Genomic DNA, 26,215 nt, shown 5'->3' on the forward strand with positions numbered 1-26,215 from the left:
ATGCGACATGCACTAAGCGGGAATAAATGCAGACATTCAAAGCGCTTCTCCGTTATAGTTCTGTTAGGACTGGTGGGGCTGGAGGATAGGCAACACAAATGCTCCCTGCGCTTAAGAAAGCATTGTGTCAAGAAGAGGGCACCTCCTGAGGCACTTGCTTTCTGAGTGTGACAAGCTTTTCAAGCTGGAAAAACATTCAGACAAGGACCGGCTGGTGAATAGGTAAATAAGAGAGGAGGTTTTCCTTTCAGGGCTTAGAAATGAAAACCTTAATACAAAGAAATGCTTGGAAATAAAAAGCTTTAATCTAAAGCAGGGATGTCAACTGGTTGATCATGATCTACTGGTTGATCAACAACTTTGGCTTCCCCCCAAAAAAAAGCTCAACAATTTTGGGTAGAACACTGCCAGTTGTTTTTTTTATAGTGGGGGTAGATCACAGTCTCTTGAAAGTTGGACATGCCTGATCTAAAGAAATACTTCTTCAACAGGAGTTCCCTGTTGCCTGCTTAATGCTCTAGCGAAAGCTGATCCGGAGGGTTTGGAAATCCCCTGGAATGGCAAAGCATGTGGTTCAGAGAGTTGCCAGTAGGAGGGAGGAGACCAGAGGAAATCCACAAAGGCAAGGGATTCTCTGGATCCAAGCCAATCATTCTAGCAAGAGCAGAGGCTTTGAATAATGTACCGTATTTTTGTATAAGACGACCCCTATTTTTTTAAACCCAAAATTAGGAAATTACCGTATTTTTTGCTCTATAAGACGCACCAGACCATAAGACTCACCTAGTTTTTGGAGGAGGAAAACAAGAAAAAAAATATTCTGAATCTCAGAAGCCAGAACAACAAGAGGGATCGCTGCGCAGCGAAAGCAGCGATCCCTCTTGCTGTTCTGGCTTCTGGGATAGCTGCGCAGCCTACATTCACTCCATAAGGCACACAAACATTTCTCATTACTTTTTAGGAGGGAAAAAGTGAGTCTTATAGAGCAAAAAATACGGTAAGTTGTTTAGCTTTGGGGGGGGGGAGGTCACTTCCGCCAATTGCTCACCCACCTGCCTGCCACTGCCGATCACTTGCCACAGCCACTGCTCATTGCACACCTCGCCGCAGCCGCCAATTGTCTGCCCGCTCGCCGCCACCAACAGCCCACCTGCCCACTTGCCACAGCCACCAATCGCCTGCCCACCTCGCCACAGCCGCCAATCGCCTGCCCAATTGCCGCAGCCACAGCCAATCACCAGCAGGCCTTGCCACAGCCACCAATCACCCACCCAATCACCACTGCCAATCTCCTGCTTGCTGCTGCCATTAATCACACGTCCCCTCTCTGCATTCACTATCCGTGTATAAGACGACACCCAATTTTTGCCTATTTTTTTAGCGAAAAGCATCGCCTTATACACAGAAAAATACGGCATATACCTGATTTTAATTTGCAGTAGAGCACACTGATAAACCTGCATGCCTCTGCAAACTTTGCAAATCTCTCCCTGCAGCAATCAATGGAAAGATCTATGACAATCTCCATGGGCTAACAATGAACAAAGGGGAAAACACCAACTGGTACCTGATTGGAATGGGAAATGAAATTGACCTTCATACTGTCCATTTCCATGGAGAGAGCTTTCTGTTCAAGGTTGGTATAAGCAAAATAGTACCATTTGCATTGTGACGAATAACTTAAATAGAAAGCATTAGCTCTCAGAGCGGGGATGTTATTGCAAACCAACCACGTGTGTATGCACATCCTATACCAGCAGGAAATTAGTAGGTCACAATTAGTAAAAGGAGGTAAAGCATTTTGGTCATGCTGCTACAATTAGCTACTTTTCCATAAACACAATGCCCTTGGATTATATCCTATTAATCCCTGAAGAGTGATACATAAGTGGAGGGTGCTTCTATAAGTAAATCCCTTTGGTGGATTAGAATATATATATATATATATATATATATATATATATATATATATATATATGGCTGTGGGTGTATATCTTCCACATAGATGAGAATTCATATCTCCAACCATTTACTTTGTGCCGCGGGCAAAACTGCAGACAAAAATATGCTAAAATGCAGCTGATTTTTCATGAGAACTTTAAAAATAAATAAATTGCAGACTGATATGGAGCTGTGGAAAACTGAATTTAAGAAAAAAATAAGATAAACAAAAATGGACATATTTGCCCATCCTCAAATGAGGGGGAGGGGGAGCTTCTTCTTTTTTATCTTCTCAGAGTTTCAAAAAGCAAACAAAACAGAGGGTATGATTCTGCCAAGACTTCAATGTCCCCCTTTTTTTTAAGGAAGGGGAGGTGAGGAGAAAAAGAGTGTTAAGCATGTGGTCCTCTTCCCCCACTGAAATAAGAGATTTCATAGTCACATACCAAAAAAAATTGTTTGCAATAATCACAGAGGATCCCCATATGGCTGTTTCTGCATGGTGACTGGGTGGCCAGAATACAGTGGTACCTCGGGTTACATACGCTTCAGGTTACAGACGCTTCAGGTTACAGACTCCGCTAACCCAGAAATATTACCTTGGGTTAAGAACTTTGCTTCAGGGTGAGAACAGAAATCGTGCTCCGGCAGCGTGGCAGCAGCAGGAGGCCCCATTAGCTAAAGTGGTGCTTCAGGTTAAGAACAGTTTCAGGTTAAGAACGGACCTCCAGAACGAATTAAGTACTTAACCTGAGATACCACTGTATCCCATTTGGGCCACATTCCCAAAGAGCTGTATAAGAATGCCCTCTGATCATCCGATCAGCACAGTCACCTTTCAGACCGGAATGTTTCTAGTGATTTGGAATTTCTACAGCAGGAAATCCCAAAAGCTCATAAAAACAGAGGGTGAGCTACTTATACCACCTAGGGATAAGCTTTGAATTTACTCAGTGCTCTCCTGTCTTTGACACAGAAGGATCACAATCACAGAGGAGATGTGTATGACCTCTTCCCTGGGACGTTTCAGACTGTTGAACTTGTAGCGTTCAATCCTGGGACATGGCTTCTGCACTGCCACGTTCACGATCACATCCATGCTGGGATGGAGACAACTTACACTATTGTTGAATCAGGTAAGGTTCCTTTGTAACATGGGTTTGGGTAGCTTATGCATACAAGTAGTCATAGAACATGAGAAAAGCCTTGTTGAAAAGCCCACTTAGTCCAGCATCCTGATCTCACAGTGGCCAACCAGCTGTTCTTATTGTTGCTAACCCACACACGTGGGTCTCTAGAGTATCAAACCTAATTAATATATCCTCTTACCAATTCCCGTCAGTAATCACAGGCTCCTGGTTTGGATAAAGGAAGAAACTGTGGTTAATTGAGGACTCCAACATTGCTTTTATTTCCTTCGCTCAAATTAATATATCCTCTTACCAATTCCCGTCAGTAATCGTAGACTCCTGGTTTGGATAAAGGAACAAACTGTGGTTAATTGAGGACTCCAACATTGCTTTTATTTCCTTCGCTCAGATGGTGTGGGACGTGGAGTCACAACCACGAAATATGACACATTTACAGTCAATGGCAAGAAGACTGGAGAAGGTATGACTTTGGGCCGCTTCACATTTCATGGAGCAAACCCAGGTTTGCCGCAAAAAGAACACTCAAGAGGCCAGACCGGGTTCCATAATGAGTGCGTGTGTACGAGGCTCATGTTTAGAAGCACGCATTTGCCCCCACTTCTTGATCATGCTTTCCATATTCAATTACACATTTAGGATGGGAGCACAGGACCCTGCTTTAGACTGAGAGCTCATCCACACTTTGGTTTGCTCCACTGCTTCCCCACGGGAAAGCATGTGGTTGAGCGCTGATTTGGAATAAGGCAATCGGGATTTCCACGGATTGCCGTTTGTTCCGATTTAGCGATAAAGAGTGGGTTTTCCATGGGAAAGCAGTGGGTCAAAGGCAAAACTGCTCAGACCCATGCTCTCTAGGTACAGGACAAGCGGAAGTGTGGGCTATCCCCAGGTCCAACCATTACTCTATATAGCTCAGTATTGTCTACAGGGTTTCCCAAACTTGGGTCTCCAACTGTTTGGGCGGGGTTTTTTGGACTACAACTCCCATCATCCCTGGCCACTGGTTCTGGTAGCTAGGGATGATGGGAAGCATAGTCCAACAACAGCTGGAGATCCAAGTTTGAGAAACCCTGGTCTACACTAAGGTTGCCTATTCACCCTTTTAATTGTCCCATAATTTCAAGTCATGGGTCCAGGCGGTAAACAGTGGGTTTTCCCAGGGACACCAAAAGGGCCAAAGAAACCCTTCTTGGACCCATGACTTGATAGCACAGGTCAAACAAAAGTGTGGATGGGCCCAGACTGACAGCAAACTTTCAGGGTTTCAGGAAGGACCTACCTGCTGAGCTGTGAACCTGGGACCTTCTACATGCAAGATCTACCCCTGAGCTACAGCCCTTCCCCAACTAAAAGGGGAAGATCATAGAATCATAGAGTTGGAAGAGACCACAAGGGCCATCGAGTCCAACCCCCTGCCAAGCAGGAAACACCATCAGAGCACTCCTGACATATGGTTGTCAAGCCTCTGCTTAAAGACCTCCAAAGAAGGAGACTCCACCACACTCCTTGGCAGCAAATTCCACTGTCTTTTCTCTTGTAGTTTGGATCCATTGCTCCGTGTCCGCTTCTCTGGAGCAGCAGAAAACAACCTTTCTCCCTCCTCTATGTGACATCCTTTTATATATTTGAACATGGCTATCATATCACCTCTTAACCTCCTCTTCGCCGGGCTAAACATGCCCAGCTCCCTTAGTCGTTCCTCATAAGGCATCGTTTCCAGGCCTTTGACCATTTTGGTTGCCCTCCTCTGGACACGTTCCAGTTTGTCAGTGTCCTTCTTGAACTGAGGTGCCCAGAACTGGACACACTACTCCAGGTGAGGTCTGACCAGAGCAGAATACAGTGGCACTATTACTTCCCTTGATCTAGATGCTATACTCCTATTGATGCAGCTCAGAATTGCATTGGCTTTTTTAGCTGCCGCGTCACACTGTTGGCTCATGTCAAGTTTGTGGTCAACCAAGACTCTAGATCCTTTTCAAATGTACTGCTCTCAAGCCAGGTGTCACAGATGTACAACTAAAAGCAAAATGTGTCAATCAGCCCACAGTGGGGTTTGTTTGTTTTTTATTTAGTTGACGTTTCCCTTCCAGGGGAAGGAATACATTTCTCACAAATGCCTTTCTCTTTCAGCAGGTAAAGGCAGAGCAGGGATAGAATTCTTGGGGAAAACACTGGGCCCAGGAGAAGCCAGCTCGGTGCTCAAAGCTCTTTTTATCATTGGACTTGTTCTGTTGGCAGCTCTCTTGATCCTTATTCTCGTCGTTGCTTGCCAGAAGAAAAAGGCCCGTTATAGGGCCATAGGTCGCAAATGCAGTCTTCCAATGGAGTCCTTCTGATCTGACTGAACATGGCTTCATTGACTTTGTCAGGAATGTTGCTGCTGCCTTTTGAGGTGAGAGGAAACGGCGACACATATGGCCGCTTCCAGATGACCAGTTTATTTATCATTCATCCCAATGTGTTCCCACAAAGTTCGCGGGGAGGTTAGCCCATGTTAGCTAACCCTCCCATGTCCCTGGTTTTCAGGGAGATTGTACACACTTGCAGGAAGCAAGTGTTATCCCACATTTTACAGTGCATTCCCCAGCACTTTCCTAACTCCAAAAAGTCCAATTTGGGTGGGTATGAGGGAGAAGGTTTGTTGTTCAGGAACTCTAAGCCCGTTTTAATCGCACAACCCTAATTTGCCGGTATGTGACTGAATCCCACCCCGAAATAGAGACAGTCTGGAAGCATCCAGGTATGTTACACAGAGCGAAACTACAGCAGCTACTACTACGGTGCAATAATTCTGAGCGGACTTGTAGTTGGGATAAAACTAGGAATGATTTGGGGAACTCCCTTCTTGCCACATAGAACTATTTCAAAGCAGGCCCCAGAACATCTCGGATTTCAGTTAGGTCTGAAAGGGATATGGATTGGACCATGTGGAGATACACACCTGAGCCAGAATCTAAATGAATTCTTCAAGCAACTAAAGGACACATATGGGAAATGAATCGGCTTGGCTGTCTGTTCTGTTTTTATTTTATTGTTTAATATTAGCTTCATTTGTCTGGCCGTCCAGTAACTCATGTTCTCTAGAAAGCTCACAAAGATGAAAAGGACAAAATACAATCTTAACAATATACTGTATTTTTCGCTCTATAAGACTCACTTTTTCCCTCCTAAAAAGTAAGGGGAAATGTGTGTGCGTCTTATGGAGCGAATGCAGGCTGCGCAGCTATCCCAGAAGCCGGAACAGCAAGAGGGATTGCTGCTTTCACTGTGCAGCGATCCCTCTTGCTGTTCTGGCTTCTGAGATTCAGAGTATTTTTTTTCTTGTTTTCCTCCTCCAAAAACTAGGTGCTTCTTGTGGTCTGGTGCGTCTTATAGAGCAAAAAATACGGTAATGTAAAACAACAATCCATGCAAGTGCTGCTATCAGCCCACTTTGTTGTTGTTGATGTTGTTGTTTAGTCATTTAGTCGTGTCCGACTCTTCGTGACCCCATGGACCAGAGGACGCCAGGCCCTCCTGTCTTCCACTGCCTCCTGCAGTTTGGTCAAACTCATGTTAGTAGCTTCGAGAACACTGTCCAACCATCTCGTCCTCTGCTGTCCCCTTCTCCTTGTGCCCTCAATCTTTCCCAACATCAGGGTCTTTTCCAGGGAGTCTTCTCTTCTCATGAGGTGGCCAAAGTATTGGCGCCTCAGCTTCAGGATCTCTCCTTCCAGTGAGCACTCAGGGCTGATTTCCTTAAGAATCTGCCCACTACCTATGTGCAAATTCACTTATGCGAATGTAAAGAATTGTGCCCAAACTCTGGCTAATTAAACCATCTATGGCCTTTTAAACTTGGAGGGGGCAGGGATGTTGCTTTTGTTTGTTACTGTGTGCTATGTATTTTTGTGTTTTTATATTGTAAACTGCCCTGTGATCCTCAGATGGCAGGCCGTATATAAAAATAAAATAAATCGAGACATTCGGAGCAAATAAAAAGGCGTTCCTCTGGTGCCAAAAAGACCGCAAGAATTGTGCCAGATGGGCTCCTCCCACAACCAGGGTGCCACCAGTGGGAGGGACCTCTCTCTAACAGCCAACAGCCTCAATTGGCAGCAGCAGGATCAGGGCCCCTGATGAGGATTGTAAGGCTCTAGAAGGTACCGGTAGGTATGGGAGAAGGCAACTGGTTCCAAGGAATTTGGGGCTTTATTGTTTTAAACCAGAACCTTAAGTTAGAAACTGACTGGGAGCAGTTGGTAAAGCAGTGGCATAATATGATCAAAATGCCCAGTTCTAGTTAATAGTCTTGCCACCCTGTTCTGGACCAGGTACAGTTTCCAGACCATTTTTAAAGGGAATTCCATGTACAGTGCATTGCAGTGCTCTAAGCAGGAGGCTACCAAAGATGCATAGAATAACTGTGGCCAAGCTTACCTCCATCCAAGTATAGTCTCAGCTGGTGCATCAGCAGATGCTGATGACATGTGCTTTGAGCCACTCATCCTAATATTAGTAAACAAATTCCAAAATCCTGTTTCACCAGAAATGGCAGCTGGGCAAACAAAATTAGTGTGTACACCTAAGGTAATAATGCTTTTTAATCTCTCTTGAAAGCTATTGTCCATTGCCAGTTTGTTCAAAGTATCAGGAAGTGGCTTTAATTGCTGGTTTTGCTGCTTCTTCTTTGGCGATCACTCATAGCCAAGTAAGATTGTCTTTCATTAACACAGTTTTAACAGTGAGTCCATAAGTGACTGTGGAGGCCAATTCTGGATCCACCCTTCCTTCCACAGTGGGGGCATAGGTTTCCAGGAGGGAGCTGATCATGGTATGGATTTGCCATACTTATCATGACAAGTAGAATCATTCAGTTCTGTCTCACTCCTCATGAGAACCTGTTGCAAAAGCCTTCTTCAAGGGGGTCAGTCTTAGACCTAAATGGCCCTTCTATTTTTCTATTCTGTGATGCATTTTATTGGCGTGTGTACCTTTCCCCATTTACCCCCATTTGTTGTAAATCAATAAAGTTATTTCACTTTATTTGTGCTAGTTTTTGTGCTAACATTTGTGCTAGCTTTTTTACCACAAGTCACTGAATTAATCAGCATGCCACTCAAAGCGTTATCAAAACTCTGGAGAGATGTGGATTGCTTTGGCAACTTCAAACCCATTTTCACAGATACACCCCAGCCACAATTAAGTACCAGACTTTGCACTGGCATATGGTTGTGCTATTTAGATATTATTATTTCTTTAACCAATCATCTTCTTGTATAGAGCGCTCTGCAAAAAGCTGAAAATTAGTTTGCTGTTCCATTCCATCCAATTTAAGACAGCAGTGCAACTGAAAAACTTTGTTCAAGCTTCCATTTTTCGTTTTTCTCTAACGAAGGCAATTCAGTACAGAGTTTCAGATTACCAGTTTGCATCTGGTATGGCTTCAGCTCTGAAATGAAAGTAAACAATAAATAAAGACGGAGTACGTTTAAATCACAAATCACTAGTAAGTGGTCTTGAGATGGGTAAAATTCAAAGCAATGTTTTGTTCCATTACTGCTAGGACTGCATCAGATGGTCCTATATTCTTTTAAAATGTGGCTCTCGGGGGGGGGGGGGCTGTTATTGGGTTATGGTTATTATTTTGATTTTGTATATTGTGATCTTTAACAGATTGCGGATGGATCTGAGCTAATTCCTTATCCCGGTTACAGTGGTACCTCGGGTTAAGAACTTAATTCGTTCCGGAGGTCCGTTCTTAAACTGAAACTGTTCTTAACCTGAAGCACCACTTTAGCTAATAGGGCCTCCCGCTGCCGCTGCACCGCCGGAGCACGATTTCTGTTCTCATCCTAAAGCAAAGTTCTTAACCCAAGGTACTATTTCTGGGTTAGCGGAGTCTGTAACCTGAGGCGTCTGTAACCCGAGGTACCACTGTAGTTGCTTTGGAAGACGATCATCAGGCATCCGCACAACATGACCAGTCCAGCCAAGTCGATGTTGAAGAATCATTGCTTCGACACTGGTGATCTTTGCTTCTTCAAGCACACTGGCATCAGTTCGCCTGTCTTCCCAAGTGATGCGTAAAAATTTTCGGAGACACGGTTGGTGGACTCTTTCGAGGAGTTGGAGATGGCGTTAATAAGCGTACAAACAGCACTCTATTGAAAGAGCCTCCTCCGCCTCGTCTTCTGGGGCGGTGGCAGCCCGTTCCCGCCCGGCGACGGAGGCGTGGAGGGGGCCGGGCGGAGGCGGAGGCCTGAGCAGCGCCCTCCCTTCTCTCTCGCGCTCCTTCGCCTCGCCGCCTTGCGAGGGGGGCGCGCTCGCCAAACAAAGGCAGGCAGGGCGCGCAGGCACCGGGGGTGGGGGGTGGGACCCGGCGGAGACCCCCACCAGGGAGCCCGCGGACGAAGCCAGCCCGGAGGAGAGCGCGGGTCCGGCGGGTGGGCGAGAGGCGCTTTGGGTGAGCCGGCAGCCGCCTGGCCCTCGGCGCGCCACCATGGCCATCGCCCACATCGCCACCGAGTACGTCTTCTCGGACTTCTTGCTGAAGGAGCCGTCGGAGAGCAAGTACAAGGGCCTGCGGCTGGAGCTGGCCGTCGACAAGCTGGTCACCTGCATCGCCGTCGGGCTGCCCCTGCTGCTCATCTCGCTAGCCTTCGCCCAGGAGATCTCCATAGGTAAGGGGGCTGCTGCCCCACCCCGGGGCTGGCACCGCCCGCAGGCGATGGAGGGGCAGGGCCTGGGGAGAGATAGGCACGCGTGCTTAGGCACGCACCTTGCGACGGGGTGTGGGGGGGGGGGGAGCGGCTGTACCACTCCGGGCTGCAGGGGCGGTAGGGATGTGACTGTACCGCAGCAGCCAACTCCTAGCATCTTTCCTCCCACCCCCCAATAAAATAATTGACGCACAAACACAGCCGCATAGTTGATGGGCATTGCCATTCAAGGGATGTGCGTGTGTCACATGATCGATTATTTGGGGCGGGGCTTACCTGCCCACCACCGCCACCTGCCTCAATATTTTATTCAAGTTGGCACCCCTGGACTGTACCACTCTAGACTGCGGGTTATGGCTTTTTAAATTACTATGGGTTCTGAAGGTTGCAAAAGCAAAACTCGATGACCCTAGTCAATTAATCCAATGGGTTTTAATAGATTAAATCTGTGCAAAGGTACATAGAACTGAAACAAGTTTTATTGGAGTGGGGAAGCAGAGGCATTGTAGACTGGGGAAATCATTCATAAGGAAAAGGTATTAGAACAGGTCAGGAAATACGTTTATTAGAATGAATGAATGCATTGCATTGCATCAACCACTTAGAGGTTTTGACTTTTAAGCGGTATATAAAAACTGCTAAATAAATCTTAACTCCCAAAGTGCTTTGAGAAGAAGTAAATGGACAGACAGGGCATTTTATTTTATCACATTTATTTAAAGTTTTCAGCCTTTGGTCCTCCCAAAGTTGTGTTCGGAGCATTCTAAGGCACATTATTTAAAAGCAGCAAGTTAAAACTTCTGCAACCTCCCTAAAAATGAGCAGCGTTTTGTGAAAAGCTCTTAAATCAGTTTTTGTTTTAATTCTTTGTCTGTCTGCCTCCCTCATCTTTACACTTCCACTGACAGTTCAAAGTCCTGCTTTATATATATATCTGGGTGTGGATACGGGCTGTGCTGCACTTCGATGCATGACTCAACAAAAAGCCACTTACGCTGCATTTTAATAGCCCTGAAGCATTGTTTTGCAGGTTTTTTTAATCAGAGAATTATGCCACAGAGAAGGTGCTGTAGTTACAGTGTTGGCCTAATACCACAGAGGCCAAAGTTCAAATCCTCAGACAGCCATGAAGATCACTTGGGCCAGTGAGTCACAGTCCCTCAGCCTGACCTACATCTCAGGGAGATGGGAGAACACCACTGTATGCCACTTTGAGCAACTTGGATAAAAGATGGAATGAAGGGTAAAGGTGAAGGGACCCCTGACCATTAGGTCCAGTCGTGGCTGACTCTGGGGTTGCGGTGCTCATCTTGCTTTATTGGCCGAGGGAGCCGGCGTACAGCTTCCGGGTCATGTGGCCAGCATGACTAAGCCGCTTCTGACGAACCAGAGCAGCGCACGGAAACGCCGTTTACCTTCCCATCAGAGTGGTACCTATTTATCTATTTGCACTTTGATGTGCTTTCGAACTGCTAGGTTGGCAGGAGCAGGGACTGAGCAACGGAGCTCACTCCATCGCGGGGATTTGAACTGCCGACCTTCTGAACAGCAAGCCCTAGGCTCTGTGGTTTAGACGGAATAAATACACAAATAATAATCACAACATTTTCATTTTGAAAAGGGGATTTTTCTTTTATGCAGGCCAACATTTTGATGAAGCCCAAATCAGCTTCATTGCTTGAGCACTTCTCAAATTCCAGGGCATGCCTGTACCAATATCCTTTGTTGCGTGCCTCTTATTTTCAGTTCCATAACAGCTGTTGCTCCTCCTTGTCTCAATGCTGATATCGTCACATGATTTCTTTATAAGCCATGCTTCATCCTCTAGGGCTTCTGCATGGATTGTTATTTGTTGGTAGCTATGGCTGTTTTCCTTTATTGTAAAGCTGCTTCGAGGAAAGGAGAAACAGATGCCAATGTTTTAAGAACTGGAACCGATGGATTTTTGAGACAGAAGCCAAAACTTGCATCATCCCCCGGAACAAAAATAGGGAGAAAAATTGTAGGGCTTCAAGATTTCTGGTGGTTGTCTAGTCCAGTGTTATCCAAACTCACTTGCCAACAAAAGGATTCCTTGTTTGGGACCCAGCTGCCTGGTCCCTCCTTGTGACCTAGAATCTATTGAACATGTTATTCCCATTGTCTGCAGATCCCGCCAGTAACCCACCCACCCCCAAGACTCCAGTGACCTATTTATTCTCAACCAATCACTCACGAATCACAAATCCAATCCAGACAATGTAGCAATCTTTTTAGCGCATATGGAGAAGAGATCAGTTTTAGTGCTTCTGTCCTTTAAAGAGCTCTGTATGTATACTATGGGACGTGGGTGGCGCTGTGGGTTAAACCACAGAGCCTAGGACTTGCCGATCAGAAGGTCGGCGGTTCGAATCCCCGCAACGGGGTGAGCTCCCGTTGCTCGGTCCCTGCTCCTGCCAACCTAGGAGTTCGAAAGCACTTCAAAGTGCAAGTAGATAAATAGGTACCACTCCGGCAGGAAGGTAAACAGCGTTTCCGTGCGCTGCTCTGGTTCGCCAGAAGTGGCTTAGTCATGCTGGCCACATGACCCGGAAGCTGTACGCCGGCTCCCTCGGCCAATAAAGTGAGATGAGCGCCGCAACCCCAGAGTCGCCTGCGACTGGACCTAATGGTTAGGGGTCCCTTTACCTTTATGTAGAATATATGATATCACCATGCTGCAGGGGTTTGAATAAAATACTCTGTGGTGGAAGGAAGCCCGTCACCCTGCAGTTCAGTGATGACTAAACATAGTCAGTAGTCACAGAATGCTGACTAGAGGAGAATCCAAAGGAGGCCTAAGTCACAATCCTGTCAAGTTTTTCCTTGCACAGTGGGACTTCCCCACTCCCTCCCCCTGTGCACTGTTGAAATCTGCTCTCTGGGTTCTCCCACTGGAACAGATTTGGGATGGGTTGCTCGGTCCCTGCTCCTGCCAACCTAGCAGTTCGAAAACACGTCAAAGTGCAAGTAGATAAATAGGTACCACTCCGGCGGGAAGGTAAATGGTGTTTCTGTGCGCTCCTCTGGTCCGCCAGAAGCGGCTTAGTCATGCTGGCCACATGACCCGGAAGCTGTACGCCAGCTCCCTCGGCCAATATAGCGAGATGAGCACCGCAACCCCAGAGTCGGTCATGACTGGACCTAATGGTGAGGGGTCACTTTACCGTTACCTCGAGTTAAGTACTTAATTCATTCCGGAGGTCCATTCTTAACCTGAAACTGTTCTTAACCTGAAGCACCTGCTGCCACTGCACTGCTGCTGCACGATTTCTGTTATCATCCTGAAGCAAAGTTCTTAACTCAAGGTACTATTTCTGGGTTAGCGGAGTCTGTAACCTGAAGCGTCTGTAACCCGAGGTACCACTGTACCTTGATTGCTGGGGAACAACAGCGGCAGAGGGTAATTGCAGTCACGTCCTGCTTTTGGGCTTCCCAGGGGCATCTAATTGGCCGCTGTGGAAAACAGGATGCTGAACTAAATAGTCTGACCCAGAAGGATTGCTATTTTCTCACTGCTCTAAACCAGGAGAGGACAATGTGGTCCACTCCCAGTTGCATTGGAACAGTCAGTGCATATTATAATCTTGTTGTATACAGAGTTGTGTTTGTTTTGATTCGATTCAGTTCAATTCTTGGTATTCCTTCGTTGTCTGATACTAAACCAGGAGAGGACATTGTGGTCTCCTCTCAATAGTGCTGCACTGCAACTCGCATCATCCTTGACCATTTGGCCACGCTGCCCGGGGCAGATGGGAGTTGCTATTCAACAACATGTGAAAGGCGGCTTGTTAGCTACGCCTCTTCTACATAATAAGCTAACAATAGTAAACACTATTGTTCCTGCTGTAGCTAAGTGATGCTTAGAACCTCAGTTCATAGGCTGTCTCCTCTAGGCAATCTCTGAGCAGTAAGGCAGGAACAAACTTCAGCTATAGCTGTTGCTTTGACTGCAGCAAGAAAAACCCATGAGCCCAGGTTCAAACGGTAAACCAAACCATGGCTTAGCAGCAACACAATCAGAATATAAGCACAGGGCCTGTGATGCTTGCTCTGGAACCTGCCCATTCGCAGCAAACCACGGTGTGCTTTAGCAATATTAGCTTAGTGTTACATGCAAACTGGGTCTCCGGGTCTCCACAGCAGAGATGCCAAGATTAAGTTTGCTGATCAGCTCACAAATTAATTTCTAATTTGAAGCAGTAATGGAAACGATTTAAATCTGGAAAATAGCTGTTGCATTTTTGCCTCTTCCCAAAGCTGGCTTGTCAGTTGAGGAGCATATAAACGAGCAAAACAGGCATTCCGAACTACTTTATACAGTGCTAAGAATAAGCAGCGGGACTTTCCATGATTTAGGAATGACAAAGCCTCACAGCTGCCAGAGGTCATGTTTCATGGGGGGGGGTTGAATTTTCATTTGGCTCAAGAACTACAGCTGCTCTGCACGTCCCCCGGCCCACACCCGTTGCAACGTTGGATACAGCCATTTCTTCGGTGGAGCATGAGACTCTTAATTTCAGGGTTGTGGGTTCGAGTTGCACATTGGGCAAAAGATTCCTGCATTGCAGGGGGTTGGACTAGATGACCCTCGGGATCTATGACCCTATGAGCACCCCAGCTCAGAAAAGCTGCTTTTCCCTACCACCCCACCCCATGTTTGTCCTGATTTTTCTCATCCTCCTTTTCACAGCATCTGGGGTTTGGGTGTTGTTGTTTTCGGAGATTTCTATTTAACAGCTACTGATGGGTGTCTGAAGGGTTCACCAGGAACCTCTGATGTTAAGAGAAACCCAGGGTTCAACTGTTGAGCCATCATGCTTACGTGTTTACCCGGCTGCTAGTGCAAGAGTCCTTCATGTTATTTGGCAGCCCTGATCATCCAGCTTTTCATGGCAGTGCCCAGAATGACAACAACAGCTTTTGTAGCCATAAAGCTCCCATCTCCCGCTGCCTGGCATTTTGGAAGAAAAGGACCACTGGGACCCATGCCAAGTTGGCTGAGGTTTAAAATAGACCCGGCTAGCTCATATAAACACACTGCTGTACTCATAAGGGAGCCCTGTGACTACTATGGCATTGATAGGACAACAGCCTTTGAAATTAATGTCAGCTGTGACTCACACTAAATCTTTTCATCCGCCCTGCAAACAGGACCCCTAAACTTTCATTGCTGCAAATTGTCGATGTGAATGTGGAGATTTATCAGATGTTGGATGCAGTGACGTAGCATGGGGGGTGCAGGGGGGGCCGGCCACACCGGGTACAACATCTGGGGGGGCGCTCGCACTCGCAGTGCTAAAATCAGCACTAAAATCCACGGGTTAGGGGGCGCAAATTACTTGCCTTGCCCCGGGTGCTGACAACCCACGCTACGCCACTGGTTGGATGCTTACTGACTGCAGCATATGTTACAAGCATTTGTGACTTCAGCCTTAGTGAATCTGATCTATGCTGGCGCATCCAGCAATAATTATTTCAGGGCTGCCAGGAACTGCAGATATGAGAGGTTTGCACATAAGACATTAGGAAGCCCTGCTGGCCATACCATGTGCAAAGGGAGCTTGCTTCACCCTGTGTTCTGCTTGTTATCGGAGGTTCCTGACGAAGCCTTCAGAATCTCATGCCTTTTCGCTGGACACATTGGCTATCAGGCGTCTCTGTTTACTTGGTTTATGGCCCGCTGCAGGTGTAATTCGCACTAGGGATCCTCCTTGTCCTTTGTTTATTCACTGTCACTGTCACCTGTAGAAAACTGTTTCCCTTCCTTGCATATCTTCACACACTCAAGAACACATTTGGTTTATCTGTCTCCCTCCCTGCTCCATTGCTCTTAACCAGGCATCCCCAAACTCGGCCCTCCAGATGTTTTGGGACTTGGGTTCCCATCATCCCTGACCACTGGTCCTGTTAGCTAGGGATGATAGGAGTTGTAGTCCCAAAACATCTGGAGGGCCAAGTTTGGGGGTACCTGCTCTTAACCTTTCAATTTCACACCCCTACTCCTTATCTTGCTCTGCCTCTAGCTTTTCCTCTACACCCCACACTTAGAAGCTGTCTCCCTGCTGCTACTTCCAGCAACCTCACCCTGCTCACATGCTTCTTCTCTCAACATGCTTCTTTTGGGACGCAGGTGGCGCTGTGGTCTAAACCACTGAGCCTCTTGGGCTTGCCGATCAGAAGGTTGGTGGTTCGAATCCCCGCGACGGGGTGAGCTTCCGTTGCTCTGTCCCAGCTCCTGCCAACCTAGCAGTTCGAAAGCACGCCAGCGCAAGTAGATAAGTAGGTACCACTGTGGCGGGAAGGTAAATGGCGTTTCTGTGCGCTCTGGTTTCCATCACAGTGTTCCGTTGCGCCAGAAGTGGTTTAGCCATGCTGCCCACATGACCCGGAAAGCTGTCTGTGGACAAACGCCGGCTCCCTCGGCCTGAAGCAAGATGAGCTCTCCAGCCCCATAGTTGCCTTTGACTGGACTTAACCATCCAGGGGTCCTCTACCTCTACCTCTCTACATTTCTCTCTGCTCCCTGAAGCACACACCTCTGCTATCTCCACTGCTTTCCCCTCTTTTCCCTCTGCTTCCCTCCATCTCCTTTCTCTGTTGCTTAGCCTGTACACCCACCTACGCTGCCCCACCCATGGGTCTCTTATCCTTGCATGGGTGGGGCATGGCAGTGTTCCCGAAGGGCTCCCCTTGGTGCCCAGCTTCCTAGCTGTGCCCTTCCCTTTCCTGGGCAGATTGACAGCGCAGAAAGACAGCTTCTCTGCTGCAGCCGCTCTCTCTCTGCACAGAGTTCTGTGCATGTCTGTTTTATACACTACTTCTCAGGTAGGAAACCTGTGACCCTCCTGATATTGTTGGAATACAGTTCCTATCTGCCCCAGCCAGCGGGGCCAATGGTCAGGCATGATGGGAGTTGCCGTTTAGCCCTGGGCCCGTTGTTGTTCAACACCTTTATAAATGACTTGGAAGAAGGAATTGAGGGGGTGCTCATCAAATTTGCAGATGACACCTGTGGCGATCACACAGGGTCCCCGGACGTTTAACGGTCTCTTGATCCCTGTGCCACCACTGTGCTCGCTTCCCCGCTGCCACCAACCCGTTACTCTCTGGTAAAACACTGAGTCCAGTCAGTTGTTAAAAGTGAACCAAAAAAAACAAGTTTATTTTACAACATTAACAAGTTTATGGATTCTCAGATAATATTCCTGTCAGTATCTTAACTTCGGTTTCTTTACCGGCCTATACCTTCCTAATACCTTCTGACTGATTATCTCAACTGTTTGACTGACTCCTCTTAACAAATTCTCTCACTCTCTCACACCAGACTAGCCCGACCCACAGACTTCTCTGTCTCTCCTAACTCCAGACTGTCTTCTCAACCACCCTAACTCTAACTCCCCTTAACAAATTCTCTCTGTGCTTAAACTACTTAACTCTGCCCCTTGGGTTCCCACTGGTTAGTCATTTTACAATTAGCTGATCCTTTCCCTATGAACCCAGTATGACGTCACACACCTGGGAGGGCAAACGCCACAACACCAAACTGAGAAGGGTAGCTAATGCTGCAGAAGACCAAATCAGAATTCAAAATGACCATAACAGATTGCAGAACTGGGTCCAAGCTAGCAAAATGAAGAAATGACACTCATGTGAAGAAAACTGTGTTTTGTAATGGGTTTCAATGGTGAACCTTTCCGATGGGTTCACTGTTTCTAACTCCACCTTGCATGTAGAAAAATCACATGTCAGGAAGATGACTAGGCTTCCTGGTTTTCTATGTCCTCCCCACCCACTTCAGACATTAACACGTGTTTGCTCAGTGCATGTCTGCTCACATGCCATGCCTGCAGCATGAAATGGTGCAACCTGGGCAAAACTTCCTTTACTTGACCCAGCTGCCTATCAAAATGGGTTCCAAACCCTCCGTTTTTGTATTGCACCCTGTATATTTCATGTTGTTACCCCCTTTTACAGTGCATCCTTCTTTACTTGCTAGGTACCCAGATGAGCTGCTTTTCTCCAAGTACATTTTCCTGGCGCCAGGCTGCTTACGTGGACTCCTACTGCTGGGCAGCTGTACAGCAAAAACAGCTTTCACAGAGCGACTCGGGGCACCTTCCACTCTGGCTTCATAAAGTTTGTATAGTTGGCCTTCGTCGCCTTCTTTATTCTGGGTAATAAAAACCCAGCTCAGACACCTGAAGCTGTAGCATTGCATTCCCACTGGCATTCATGGTTTTTCTCATGTTAATGTACGAGCTATATTTTCTCTGTGGTTTGATTGTTATGGTTCATTAGCTGCCTTTTGCCCTAATGCCCCAGAGCTTTTAAACTTGTTGTTGTTAGAAGTAGTAGTTTAATTTTTTTGAAAAAATAGCAATCATAATCCCCATGACCCAATTATGTCTGTTTCCATTTGAAAGCGGCAAATTATAGGGTAAAAGCTTTCCTAATCTGTGCCGTTTCAAGTGGAATCATTTCATAATTCAATATTCTCTCTTCTTCTCTCTCGCACATATATTGAAAGCAGCCTTCCTTGAAACGGGGGCAGGGGGCGTGAAATGCCAGGAAGAAGAGCTAGCAATCACATCCATACCGTAGATCAGAACCACATTTAACATGAATAGCCTCCCCCAAAGAATTCTGGGAACTGTACTTTATCCCTCACCCACATTGTCAGTGTGAGGAAAATAGTATGAGCAGGAGTTCAATTAGGAAACAGGGAATTGTGTGTAGGTTAACAAAGCAAGCAAGGACACAGCCCCTAGAGGAAATAAATGAGTTGGGACTGTTGTTTATAGTTAACAAAAGCTGCTGCGGGCCATGAAAACTTATGTCGTCACGCATTTGTGAACGGGGTCATAGGGTTCTTCGCTTGGTTTTGCTGGCAGTCCTTTTGAAGCGCATTCACTTTGCTGTCGTTCTTGCAAGTTTACAGCAGTGCTAGTTCAGAATGATAAAGCGAGAGAGAAGCAGCTGCTTCTTACCTAAAGGAAGCGAGGAATGGGCAGATGAGCTTGCAGGGGAAGAAAACAAGGTCAAGGGGAAAGGTTGAGAGCCAGAAAGCAGCTGAATGCAAATAGGATTCTCATCTAGTCTTAATTCTCTAGCTGTTACCCCCAAAAAAACAACAGTCCTCTTGGTTGGAGTAAGAGCTCTTCAAGACTGATTTGATTCCAAAGATTGGATCATTTCCCAGATACAGACTCAATCTGCAGAGGAATAAAGAATGTGTGAGCCAGGCAGCCGACGCGGTTTCAGCCTGACCTCAGCTCCGCTTCCATGTGTTCCCATACTGCCGCAGCTCCTCTCGTCTAATTTCCCCCCACTACATCACAATGGAGTCTGAATTCCTAAGGCGCGGCTTAAGATTCCAATTTGCTCTTACAGCCCATGTTCCTATCAACCTGTTGTTTTGAGTTGTCCTTCGTCCCAAGGCCATTCACAGCCGCTTGTGATGCAACAACATCAGTAGTGAGCCGTACTTAACCGCATCAGTCTGCTACTGCTCTTACACCCTCTCTGGCTTTGGGTGGCCATCTTTTTTCCATTGGTCCTGCTCCTTCCCTTTTACAGCCTCTGGCATCCCCCAAAAAGAGGACACTTCTGCAGTCATGTTAGCGCGATAAGATGCTCTGTATCTGGTTTCTCAGTCTGCTGTTAAAATTGCAGCAGCAGGGTCAGCTAAAATGTTGGCATGCAGACTCTTATTTATTCATGTACCGTATTTTTCGCTCTATAAGACGCACCAGACCACGAGATGCACCTAGTTTTTGGAGGAGGAAAGCAAGAAAAAAAATATTCTGAATCTCAGAAGCCAGAACAGCAAGAGGGATCGCTGCGCAGTGAAAGCAGCAATCTCTCTTGCTGTTCTGGCTTCTATGATAGCTGCGCAGCTTGCATTCGCTCCATAAGATGCACACACATTTCCCCTTACTTTTTAGGAGAGAAAAAGTGAGTCTTATAGAGCAAAAAATACGGTATTTTAAAGACGCTATATTCTGCTCTTTAGTGGTGCTTCCAAGGCAATCAGCCTCAGTCTCTTGCACAATCCTAGGCAAGTCTACTGAGAAGTATACCCCTTTAAGTTAGTGGGACCTATTCCCAGATAAGTGTGGACAGGATTGCAGGAAATGTTATTATTAGTACGCTTTCCAGACCTGTATTGCAAAATAATCCCAATATTAGGAATAAAGGAAACAGCCCTATACTGAATCACACCATTGATCTATCTAGCTTGGTTCTGTCTACACTGGTTGGCAGCTGCTCTCCAGGATTTCAGATATTCCCAGCCCGACCTGGAAATGCTGGCGACCTTCTGTTTTTGTTTTTGGTTTCCCCCCAATAATATTTATTAAGTTTCATACAAATACGACACATACTACAAAATCAATGAAACAAAAATAAAATAAAAATAAAACAAATATAGCAAATGATAACCAAAAATACAAACACATAAACAATAAAAATTAATTAATTAATTAAACTTCCAACTTCTTAAACGTATTACTTGACTTCCTCTAATCTCCTCCATCTGAATTTCTTTGTACCTGAATGTAGCAGTTTTCCAATATCATTATTCAGAAATACAATATTCCAATTATAATCAAATTTCTTAACTTTTCTTAACATCCATGTCTCATTTATTTATTTAGTCCCAATTTAACTCTAGGCCTATTTAGTACCTTCAAGTAACTACTAATCTTTAATATTTGACCTTCTGCATACAAAGCAAATGCTCTATCACGGAGCCACAAATTCAGTTTGCAAAACGTCTCAGCACTCCTGCTTGCCTCTTATTATTTAACAGATTGGGGATGGATCTGAGCTAATTCCTTATCCCGGTTATTTTCTTCCGCAGTTTTTCCCATACATCCTCCTGCTGGTTGCAATCCTCCTGTACCTGCCATGTCTCTTCTGGCGCTTCACCTCAGCCCCCCACCTTTGCTCAGACCTGAAATTTATTATGGAAGAACTCGACAAATCCTATAACAGGGCAATCAAAGCCGCAAACAGCTGCCGCAATGGGGACGTGAGGGGCTCATCTCCGACCATTAATGAGAATATGGCTCAGAGGTAACATCCCACTCCTTTCCATTTTCTAAAATTAAAATGAACTTGAGTTGGAATAATAGGTAAGCTACTCACATCCAGAGTCTGACAACTTCTGGAGGACCACAGGGCCCCCATTCTTGACTTAGGTAATAGGAGGCTTTTCTTCAGCTGCACCTGCCATCAGAAGTTAGGCAGGTGGCAATCAGAAAAGAGCCTTCTCTGTGGTGGCACCTCAGTGTTGAAGCACTGTCCTCAGGGCTGCTCACCTGGCTCACCATTTTAATTGAATTTCAAGCAGGTCTTCATTCTGCCATCCCATTGCAACCCCCCCCCACACACCATCATCATCCTCATGAGAGCCAGTGTGGTGTAGTGGTTAAGAGCAGTGGACTTGTAATCTGGTGAACCAGGTTCGCCCCTGCTCCTCCACATGCAGCTGCTGGGTGACCTTGGGCTAGTCACACTTCTCTGAAGTCTCTCAGCGCCACTCACCTCACAGAGTGTTTGTTTTGGGGGAGGAAGGGAAAAGGAGATTGTTAGCCGCTTTGAGACTCCTTGGGGTAGTGATAAAGCGGGATATCAAATCCAAACTCCTCTTCTTCTTCATGTTGGAGGAAGTAGACTCTGTCCTGCAAAAGCATGCGCTGAACACAGTAGTCTTTGGGGTGCCATGATGCACTCTGTTGTTTTTGCAGTTGCTCTTCCAGGACGTCTCTTAAAAAAAAAAAATGACGCTGGTGCTTTGGAATCTGAGCCCTCCCAGTTGTGTGTGTGTGTGTGTGTGTGTGTGTGTGTGTGTGTTGTGCAGCATCTGAGGAAATGAAATCCTGGTGTAATGGCTCTGGATATTGTCTCTTTGGTGTCCCCCCCCCCTCCAGTTTCTGGGAAATATCCGAAAGCCACTTCAAATACCCCATTGTGGAACAGTACCTGAAGACGAAGAAGGGCTCCAAGAGCTTAATAATCAAGTACATTATTTGCCGTTTGTTGACCCTGATGATCATTCTGCTCTCCTGCCTCTACTTGGGATATTACATCAGCCTCTCCTCAATGACCGATGAGTTTATCTGCAACATCAAAACCGGGATATTGAAGAACGACACCACCGTTCCCGAACGCTTCCAGTGCAAACTGATTGCCGTCGGCGTCTTCCAGCTCCTCAGCTATATCAACATCATAGTGTACCTCTTGCTCATGCCCATTGTGGTCTATGCTCTGCTGGTCCCTTTCAGGCAGCGCTCAGACATTCTGCAAGTGTACGAGCTCCTGCCGACGTTTGACGTCCTCAAAGTCAAAACCAAACACTACAACGACTTGAGCCTCTACCTCCTCTTCCTCGAGGAGAACGTCAGTGAGCTCAAATCTTACAAGTGCCTCAAAGTTCTGGAGAACCTGAAAGGCAGCGGCGAGAAGTTCGACCCCATGCAACTCCTGATGAATCTCGGCTCGATTAAAACGGACGTTGCAGACGGCAAGTCAGCCACCGTCAGAGACGGCTCTGGAAAGAAAGCAGAGCTGGAAAAGGCAAACAGTGCGCTAGAACTGAAGGGTAAAGTCGTTTTGCTTCGTTTTATGTTATGCATATATCACTGCTCCTAATATATTGATCAAAATGGTTTGCAAGTTTTTAAATACTGTATTTTTTGCTCTATAAGACTCACTTTTTCCCTCCTAAAAAGTCATGGATCACACATCCAATGTGTTTTCATCTTGAAGTAAGCCTGCTGAATTCAAAGGGAAATGTGTACAAGATGGTCACCCCAATATCTTTGAATTTTAAATACCAGTTAGGAAAGAAATGCTGTGGACTACTACCCTGCAAGCCTTATTTCTGGAGTTACATCCCAGATGTCCTAGAATCTGTGGGTATTTTTCAAATGCCTCTGATATTGTTGTTGTTGGTGGTGGTGTTATTGTTGTTGTTGTTATACCACCCTATACCCAGAGATCTCAGGGCGGTTCACAGAAAAAAATCAAAATATAAAACCAAAAAATATACACTCAAAATAAAAACAACAATTCAATAACCTCCCTAATGGCTACAAACCTGCAGACAGCTAAGGAGGCAACTCCAACAGCCTAGATGGACATATAGCTACAGTCTTAAAGTATATGAAGGCCTGGAAGTTCCTCTTCTCTCTCACACACACACACACGGACATTTTGTTTGAGGGCAACAAGACTACTTTTTGGTGATTTCTATAGAAAAGGATAACTGAACTTCCATTTTCCACGACTTGCTGTCTTTCAGATGCAACAGAACAGACGTCAGCTGGCAACGGAGCAGAAGCAGGTAAAGAAGACCCCAAACTTCGCCAGAGGCTTCTTGATTCTTCGTGCTGATGGGCCCACGTAGCAATTTGTGGATTGTGACTGTTCTTCCCAGTTACTCCAGCGTAAGCCACACTGAACACTGGGTGCTCGCCTCATTATTGAGTGTGTAAGGGGGCTGGGCCTAAGGGCAAACCATAGTTTACAAGCTTTTTATATGCCTATGTTTACATGCCTGCCCAGCCCCTATGTCTTATGGCCGACGGTTGAGGATATTTATGCCAATTCTGTGGGATAGAAACAATGGAAGAAAGTCCACATTGTAAGTAGGGCACAGAGAGAAATATCCTGGATGACCTGAAGGAAAAAGGAGTTAGCTTTTCTCACCAATGGAACGCTTGGGGCCTAGTTGTACACAGGTGTGGATATCACAGCATAAGCCTAACTATGTCTACTCTGAAGTAAATCCTATTGATTTGCAGCCTTAATCACTCTACACTTGAGTCTGGTTTGCATGTGTGCATGTACGCACTTGTTTTCCCGTTCGATTAATGACCATGCACTTAAAACCAAGGTAACCAACAACTTAAGCTCTGAAATTAGGAATATTTCATGGACTTGGATCAACGCACATGGCACAAAGAGGTGGACTGAACTGTGGGGATAAGACTGCAGAGGGGGAAATGCTGGTGGGTTTTTCATGATCTTTCCAAAGATGGGGAAATCATGTCCTCTTTCAGTTGTTTGTTGAAACAAATACACACCTGCTAAATACATACATATTAATCTGCTGTGGTGTCAGAACCGCCACTGTGATTGCACAGAGGGATGCTATGAGAATATACATAATAATTCAGGTAACACAGATAAACGGTGCTCCTTGTGTTCTTGTTATTTCAGTTGTGATGCACATGCAAGAGATCCTTGTGCCCCTTAGGATTTTCCTGCAATCTTCTGTGTGGGACTTTCTGTGGTCAGCTGCTACTGTGCTTCCAGGGAAGGTGCCCTACAGTCACCCCTCCCCCTTAGAAACAATGGTGAGGACAGCCCTAAAAACTGAATTAGACCTGTTGCTTTTGGAAGTTGACTGACCGCGAAACCGGGCTTTCTTTGCAGCCGGGGTTCCTCCTTGCACAGAGGAACTCCTCATGCGCACAAGTGTAGATCTCTTTCCCATTATATCCAAAGGAGTGGATGTTGCAGGCAGCAGAAGCCAGGGTACAGCCGTGTGGCATGACAGAAGCAACAGCAGCGGGTGGGGCTGCCTTGTAGGGATTGCAGTCCTCTCAGGTGCTCTTCAAACTGCAAGCAGAAAAACCTCTTTTAAGGACGAGGGTGCTTGTTTTGAAAAACACCATTTCAGCGCTGTCCACATTGATGCAGTGTTTTATTCTGTTGCTACTTGTGTTACGTCGGCATCTGTGGAGAACCTTTGTGCCTCCGAATGTCCCTGAACTACAAGTCCCCTCTTCATGGGCCATGCTGCTGGGGCAGATGGGAGTTGTAGTTTAACAAAGGGCCAGAGGTACCTATATTAAGGGAGATTTGACAAAGATCTATGATAGGGCTAAAACCAACCTTAACCTTACCAACTGTTGCCTTCAGCATTCAGTGTCAGTGGTCTTTTTAACAGTGACAAAATGCAGCTAACTGTGTGATTATTCACAGCTTAAAGGGAGGTTTTGTCATGTTCAGCCCAGACACTGAGGTCCACCCCTGAGGGCCTTCTGGCGAGAAGTGAGGTTACAGGGAACCGGGCAGAGGGCCTTCTCGGTGGTGGCACCCGCCCTGTGGAACGCCCTCCCATCAGATGTCAAGGAAATAAACAACTATCGATCTGACCTTTAGAAGACATCTGAAGGCAACCCTTTATCGGGAATTTTTTTTAATGTCTAATGTTTTACCGTTTTTTATGTGCTGTAAGCTGCCTAGAGTGGCTGGGGAAACCCAGCCAGGTGGGCAGGGTATAAATAATAAAGTTATTGTTATTATTATTTACTTGTGGTAAGATATAGGGGAAGATTGTAGATCTGTAATCCCTGTCCAACCCCCAGGATAAAGGACTGCTGTGGCGTTCGTACGGAGACCCCAGTTGTCTCACGGACTATTGACCTGTACACCACTAATCCGCTGCCACCAACCAGGTCCTCCCTGGTAAAATCACTTAGTCTCAGTCAGGTTCTTAAGTTAACAAAGAAGAGTGTAGTTTACTGCAGACGCAAACAAAATTTAACTGCATTCCAAACGTTGTTACTCTTTACCTTCTTGGTCTCATTTTCTCCTGTCTCTATCTCGTCTACCTCCCCTCACACAAGAACCAATTGCACTGTCTCTCTATTTCCAACTGCCTTTCCCAACCAACCAACCCACTACCCACAACCCAAACCTCGGGCTAAGCCCTTTTATAAACAGGTAGGCTCCGCCTCCAGCTTTCCTATTGGTCCACATACTAACCCTTTCTCTCCACCCTGTACAGACATTTTCAAACGAACGGGGAAACGCCACATCTGCCAATTGCAGTATAGCCTTTGAGACTTTGAAAGCTGCTGCCACTTGTAGTAGGCAGACCACTTTTACATGTATATGTATATGTATATGTATATGTATATGTATATGTATATGTATATGTATATATGTGTGTGTGTGTGATCATGTTCACTTTGTATAGGAGTATTGCATGGAGTAGACTTGGGGGGGATTTGCATAAGACATTGACAGCTTGACACATTTCAAGGACTACTGCAATTATGTTTGAACAAACGACTAACTGCACTGTGTCAACAGTAAGATTTGTCGCATTTGTTTGTGGCTGAACCAAAAGCCATTTATAAAATAATGTGTCTGAATAAATGTTGCCTCCTTGTGACACGTTTTCTGGATTCTTTTCTTCGCTGAATGGGAAATGATTTGGAAACAAATAATAAATCTACCAGCAGCACTTGACATTCGCCCCCTCCTCAGGCGTTTCTTTTCAGCAATTAAAGCTCTTTATTTAAAGCTAGTTTGAAATCTAGCTTTTTGTCTGTTAAAAGTGTGTGAAGGATTCAGGAGTCTTTCCACTTGGTTTGATGC

The 26,215-nt window shown here is 46.0% G+C and overlaps 2 protein-coding genes across 4 annotated transcripts in view; both read left to right on the forward strand.

The window, feature by feature from the left end:
* The window catches only part of HEPHL1 (hephaestin like 1), a 39,873-nt gene extending 33,643 nt beyond the window's left edge, over window positions 1-6,230 (forward strand). For all 3 annotated transcript variants that reach the window (XM_083436156.1, XM_083436154.1, XM_083436155.1), the window contains 4 exons: window positions 1,497-1,636; window positions 2,918-3,077; window positions 3,481-3,552; window positions 5,226-6,230. In XM_083436156.1, coding sequence (XP_083292282.1) covers window positions 1,497-1,636; window positions 2,918-3,077; window positions 3,481-3,552; window positions 5,226-5,431 — 578 coding nt within the window. In that variant the 3' untranslated portion in view covers window positions 5,432-6,230. The remainder of the gene's footprint in view (window positions 1-1,496; window positions 1,637-2,917; window positions 3,078-3,480; window positions 3,553-5,225) is intronic.
* Window positions 6,231-9,343: 3,113 nt separating this feature from the next.
* PANX1 (pannexin 1) lies at window positions 9,344-26,009 on the forward strand. The gene is made up of 5 exons (XM_083436634.1): window positions 9,344-9,757; window positions 17,814-17,953; window positions 20,679-20,893; window positions 21,751-22,421; window positions 23,124-26,009. Exons 1-5 carry the CDS (start codon window positions 9,577-9,579, stop codon window positions 23,213-23,215), a joined length of 1,299 nt encoding a protein of 432 aa, XP_083292760.1. The 5' UTR covers window positions 9,344-9,576; the 3' UTR covers window positions 23,216-26,009.
* The last annotated feature ends 206 nt before the right edge of the window (window positions 26,010-26,215 follow it).

The sequence above is a fragment of the Podarcis tiliguerta genome, assembly GCF_965153285.1.
Source record: "Podarcis tiliguerta genome assembly, chromosome: 4".
Taxonomy (NCBI): Eukaryota; Metazoa; Chordata; class Lepidosauria; order Squamata; family Lacertidae; genus Podarcis; species Podarcis tiliguerta.

What these genes read in the sequence shown, in the direction of transcription:
- PANX1 (XM_083436634.1), top strand. Translation starts at nt 9,577, where the DNA reads ATGGCCATCGCCCACATCGCCACCGAGTACGTCTTCTCGGACTTCTTG. An exon ending in AATGAGAATATGGCTCAGAG is followed by an intron (nt 20,894 to 21,750) that starts GTAACATCCCAC and finishes CCCCCCCTCCAG; the next exon opens with TTTCTGGGAAATATCCGAAA. An exon ending in CAGTGCGCTAGAACTGAAGG is followed by an intron (nt 22,422 to 23,123) that starts GTAAAGTCGTTT and finishes GCTGTCTTTCAG; the next exon opens with ATGCAACAGAACAGACGTCA.